This window comes from Nestor notabilis, unplaced genomic scaffold (assembly GCF_000696875.1).
Source record: "Nestor notabilis isolate BGI_N333 unplaced genomic scaffold, ASM69687v1 scaffold26380, whole genome shotgun sequence".
Lineage (NCBI taxonomy): Eukaryota > Metazoa > Chordata > Aves > Psittaciformes > Psittacidae > Nestor > Nestor notabilis.
The window spans coordinates 10075-15972 of record NW_009911045.1 but is presented as its reverse complement, the minus strand read 5'-3'; the positions used below and the strand labels follow the sequence as shown (position 1 = coordinate 15972).

General features: G+C 45.5%; 1 protein-coding gene across 1 annotated transcript; it reads left to right on the top strand.

Annotated features, from left to right (window-relative positions):
* The first annotated feature begins 338 nt into the window (after positions 1–338).
* Positions 339–869, top strand: LOC104404405 (epidermal differentiation-specific protein-like). Its single transcript, XM_010012834.1, has one exon. It carries the CDS (start codon positions 339–341, stop codon positions 867–869), a length of 531 nt encoding a protein of 176 aa, XP_010011136.1.
* The last annotated feature ends 5029 nt before the right edge of the window (positions 870–5898 follow it).

The window sequence follows — 5898 nt, the reverse complement described above, 5'->3', positions numbered from 1 at the left end:
AATCCTTAGATGTCCATTGCACGTACACATAAACCAACATACACAACTAAATAAAACTGGGCAGTTTTAGCACATATATTGCATTTTACTTTTTCTTCCAAATTCAAATCTCTGTCATGCCCTCACACTTTTCCAGCTGCTGCTGGAAAATGTTTATTTATCCTCTAAAAATGTTTTACTTTTCCACTCCCACCCCCCCTTCTCCAGCATTTCATGTCTGATGCAAAAAGGTTTCTTACAAGCATTGTTTGTTTCCAATTTCCCTTTTCTGCAGGTTGTCATCCAGCTCCTGCAGCAAGAAATCTGCGCTACAGAAGTCCTACTGGACGAGTAGGAAGATGGGAAAGATCACTGTTTATGAGCATGCCAACTTCCAGGGTTATTCCAAAGAATTCACCAGTGACGTTGCCAATCTAAAAGATGTAGATTGGAATGACTGTATCTCCTCAGTGAAAGTAATTGGCCAGCCTTGGGTGGCTTACGAGCATTTAAATTATACAGGCCAGTTACTGGTATTTGAGGAGGGAGAACATAGCTTTGTTGGGAATCAGATGAATGATAAGATCACTTCTCTGCAGATGATCACTGAAAACCTGCTCAATCCCCAGATCACTCTCTATGAACATATCAATTACCAAGGGAAGTGCAGGGTGGTAACAGAACCAACCAATCTAAGCAGGGGATATGATGATAACACCATATCATCTCACAAAGTGCAGAGAGGTGTCTGGCTGCTGTGTGAACACAGTGATGGAGGGGGCTTTCGTTATATTGCACGAGAACATGAACACTTTCCAAATTATAAGGCCATCAATTTCAATGACAAGCTTTCATTCCTCCGTCCCCTTCTCCCTGGCAGGAGCTATTAGACTGCAAATCCTGCAGTGCTGAGGGAAGCAGCAGAGCCCCAGCAAGAAATCTGAGACCTACATCTCTATCTATGCTTGTACTGCTTTATTGTAGAGCTTTCCCATACTGTGTCATGGAGACACTGAATGGGAAAGCTCTCTTTTCACGCTGCACCGCCCATCTGTGTTTCTCAGCCCTGCCTTGCACTGTTCTCCCTCCCCATAAGCCCCATGAATGCAAGCGCTGTTGTATTTTGTCAAATGAAAGAGACTCAAAGATAAGAGACATCCAGGAGTGTGCAACCTATTCCACCTGCAGCTGCAATTCTGATGTCCTGTACTAGATAATATAAAAGCCTTACATGTTGCTTCTGCTGATAGATGAATAAACAAAATATGAGCATATAACCAGCATTACTTACACGGTAGTTTGTTTTACAATGCTCTTCTTTTATCAGAGCCCAGCACTCTGTCCAGCCTGGCCTTGAACACTGCCAGGGATGGGGCAGCCACAGCTTCTCTGAGCGAGCTATTCAGTGTCTCACCACACTCACAGTAAAGAACTTCTTCGTATCTAAACTGAACTTACCCTGTTTCAGTTTGAACCCATCACCCCTTGTCCTATCACTACAGCCCCTGATGAAGAGTCCCTCTCCAGCACCCTTGTAGGCCCCCTTCAGACACTGGAAGCTGCTCTGAGGTCTCCACGCAGCTTCTCTTCTTCAGGCTGAACAGCCCCAACTTTCTCAGCCTGTCTTCATACAGGAGGTGCTCCAGCCCCTGATCATCCTCGTGGCCTCTCCTCTGGACTTGCTCCAACAGCTCCATGTCCTTCTTATGCTGGTGACACCAGAACTGCACACAGTGCTGCAAGTGGGGTCTCACAAGAGCAGAGTAGAGGGGCAGGATCACCTCCCTCAACCTGCTGGTCACGCTTCTTTTGATACAGCCCAGGACACAGTTGGTTTCTGGGCTCAAGCACACACTGAAGCAGCTCATCTCCAGTTTCTCATCAACCAACACCCCAAAAGTCCTTCTCCCAAGGCTGCTCTGAATCACTTCTGTGCTTGGGATTTCTCCAACCCAAGGACAGCACCTTGCACTTTGCATAGTTGAACTTCATGAGGCTGGCACTGGCCACCTCTCAAGTGTGTTGGGGTCACACTTCAACTAGGACAGCTTCACACTATTTGCATTTGGAATATTAATTACACAAGGCCCTATTGCAGCTGTGGGTTCACTGGGTATTTCAAGAGCTGTTTTGCCATACACACATTTACCAGGAGAGCACAGAGTTGCAGTACTGTGTTATGGATAGCTGCACTCTCCAAGATGCGTATGATGCCAGTTGTCATGCAGCTCTGCATTGCAATGTTTATCTAGCTCTGTGCTGGGTTCCTGCTTACCATGACTTTCTTGTATTTATAGCTAAAAATGAAACCCAGAACACACTGTGCTATCACCTGCTAGGCTTTGTTCCCATTTTGAAATAAGCACTGCAGGCTGTGCTGACATGGCAGCCACTTGTGTTCCTCAGCTAGGCTTATGTGGGCAGATGCAACGGTGATAGCACAGGCTCCATGTGTTTTAGGACACTTCTTACTGTTTTACAGCCCTTTTCAGGTTTCCTTGCTTTATTCACCAAAGATCTACTTTTAATGGGATTGCGAAATTCAATTCAAAGAACATGAAGCATTCTCCCATACTTGGCATATAGGCCGGAATAACTTCAAAACACTGACCACTCTCCAGGTATAGCCAGCTGTGCCCAAAGGCAATGGTGTGCTGGGAGGGGGAAAGCAAACGCTAGCATGTCCTAAGGTGGTCTGTAGCAGTGGGATCAGTGGATATGTGGTATGCAGTGTTCTCAACTTCAGTAAGATAAATCAGACTGTGCAGAGCTCTGTATTGTCACCACTAGACTTCATCCAGAAGGCCCGAGAGCAGTGTTTTGCTCCATATATAGCAAAGCTGCACAACTCCAATGCGCATTATGGTTTTGTTTCCCATGTTAATGCAACTCTCCAATACTAATGCCTTCTGGACTGCCAAATCAAGTGGCAAGTATCTTCTGCCCGAACCAATTTGTGGAAGAAACTATTGTGGAAGTCCACAGAACAAGTTCAGGTGCATGTGGGTAACCGCAGAATATAAAATTTGGGCTTAAGGTCAGATCTTGTCTACCCAGAAACAGGGTGATGATTACAGATTAACCACTTACTTTATTTTGTAATAAGGCCAGGTTGCATTGCTGATTAGAAAACAGATCCTTTGGAAAACTCTCCTGGGGCTGATTCCTCACTGACTTGGCTCTCAGCTCATGGCTGGGCTTGATGCATTGATAGATCATGCCTCTTGACTGATAGAGCACCAGGTGCACCACAGACCCTCAGAGAGGTCTTAGTTTCACAGCACCACGTGTGGCTGGGAAAGCCTTTCCAGCTCCCCAAACCCACATGGTCAGAAAATATATCCAGCATTTAATTCCTCTTGAATCAGTAGGTTGTGCTCCTAAACCTTTCAGTGGCTTGGTTCAAGCATAACAGTCACTGACGTGCCCTCGACTTAACACTAGGTGTCACTTCTGCTTAAGAAATGCAAAAGAGAAACCGGAAAGTTTACTAAGAAAAACTTACCCCTCAGATTCACAGTCGATCTCTGTACCTACAGCTCGTCCTAAAGTCATGGACAGTTACAGTTTTACAATTTCACGTATCTGTCCCAAGTCAGGCACCAAAAATCATCAGAAAATACAGACTAGCAGGGGCTAGATTAGGGACCTCCAAACACTCCTCACTGCCTTACCTTTGTGAATCCAAAACATTCAGTACCTGCTACCTGCTCCTGCTGTACAACAGGGCATAGCAACAGAAGATGTGGACGTGGCTGGAAATGCAAACTAGGATCAAGATACTTACAGAGCCCCTGTGCAAGCCTGGTTTTGAGATAGCCAGAGACAAGGTTGTAGCAGGCAGGCAAAAGGTATGAACTGGAACCAAAATACAGATATGATCAGCCAGCTGCTGCTCCCTGAACCAACAGTTCATTTCCAAAGACAATTCTTAACAGGACAAGGTTAGACATGGTTTGCACAAAGGCAATCTTCACTCAGCCCGGGGACACTAAACAGAGACTAGTGTGTAGAAGAAGATCTGGCCTCAGCAAAGGTAGGACAGATGCTGTGAGATCTATCTTAAAGGTAGAAGGGAGGGAAGAAAGTAAGAACAACTCACAGGGAAACGGAACAAATGGTGACAGCCCACTCTAGGTGCAGGGACAGGAGGGGATGTGTGATAGGGAAGAACACCAAGAACAAAGTCAAGAGATCAAGCCAAACTGCAATGGAAATTGAGACAAGGAAGCCAAGGAGAGGAGAAACCTTAACAGCACCTGAGGATGAGAAAAAGGGAAAACCAAGCAGTCATAATGGGAAGGTGAACAGAGGAATGTGGTGCAGCAAAGCAGCAAAGAAAATCAGTGGTGAGAGGGACAGCAGAGAACTGGGGAAGGGACAGCAGGTGAGGAACAGCACAGGCATTAATGTTTTGTTTGCTGAGCAGAGAACCCCACGATAGAAGGACAGAGATCAGTAAAAACAAAAAAGCACATCTCTGACCTGCAGTGTGTGTCAGCAGAATGCAGCAGTAGTGTTGCCCTTCCTTTCAGACAGCATAAGCACCAAGTTGTTTTGTATGCATTGCAGCATTCCAGAACAGTGCACATAGGGTTTCAGTCCAGGGCTGGATGGGAGGCACAGGGGAAGCAGGAGCTCCGAAAACATACAGCAAGAACTAGTCTCTGCACACACTTTCTGGTCATGATTGTTACAGCAGTGAGAAAAACAAGGCTGTGAAGTAGAGGCATGAAGAAACAAGCACCTGGTGGAAGAAGAAGGGTAAGTGCTCCCTGCTCAAGTCCAGGCTCTTCACCAGGGCAGCAGTCAGGGTTCTCAAAGAGGTGGTAAAATGTACCACAACCTCCCTCACTGCAGATGGCTAGAAAATTAAAACAAACAAAAAGCTTAGGCTTCACTGACCCCCTAAGCCTAAGCAAGGAAGAAGAGAGTTTATGGTACAGGGAAGCTCTTGTGCTGACTCACGGATCTGAAGCCTGAGGCTACAGCAAAATGAAGTCCTTCAAGCTTCACTTGCATATGAGCCAACAATAAAACAAAACCTGGGGTCAAAAGGATATAGAAACTGAGAGACTTTGATCTATCTTTTGAAAAACAGTGGGTTTGTACCCCAGAGAGCTATGCTACCCACTACATGTAGCTCCAACAGAGGAACAGAAAAAGATGTCATTTAGGCAATTTTAATTCTCCCCCCTTTATTATACAAAATACTTTACAATTAAAAAACATTTTTTCCCCCAATAGAATCATATACAGATATTTATAATTAACAAGATTCAGTTACACACAAGATGGGGAACTTCTGCACTACGGAAAACAATGACAGATGATCAAGTGAAAATTAAGACTTAACCCTTTCCCCACCATATTCTGGGCAGAGAGATTACATTTTAGACTTCTATTCCTATCACACTCCCCCAGGTCTGAACTCTGGGACCTCCTCTTACCCTGAACAGGGTAAGGGCCTCCGCTTGAGTCCGCAGCACAAGTACAATATTCCACTCTTAGAAAGGTTCATGAAGACGTTGACAAACTAGTGTCTGGCTGTACCATGAAGTTACCAGCACCCAGAAAGGGGCACTGCTGCCCACAGTTTTCCCTAGCAACCAACATATATACATATGCAAACACATACATGGGGAATCATGCTCAAAACCCAGAAATTTTCACCCTTTCACCAACTGGCAATCCCACCCCACCAAAGCAACCTGCACTCGAGACATATCCAGCAGGTAGTCTCTGCAGAATGGCTATTGTAAGGTCTCATAGCCAAGCTGGGCATTACTGCAAATGCAGTCTGGAAAAAGGGCTGGGTGTTCCAATCTTCCCCACTTTGATCATCTGCCTACCAGCAGTGTCAGTCACTCATGGAGGTGATAACATGAACCACTCAGAGATGCACAGGCCACAACAGAC

Excerpts from the sequence above, each read along its gene's own strand:
- LOC104404405 (XM_010012834.1), top strand. The coding sequence starts at position 339 with ATGGGAAAGATCACTGTTTATGAGCATGCCAACTTCCAGGGTTATTCC.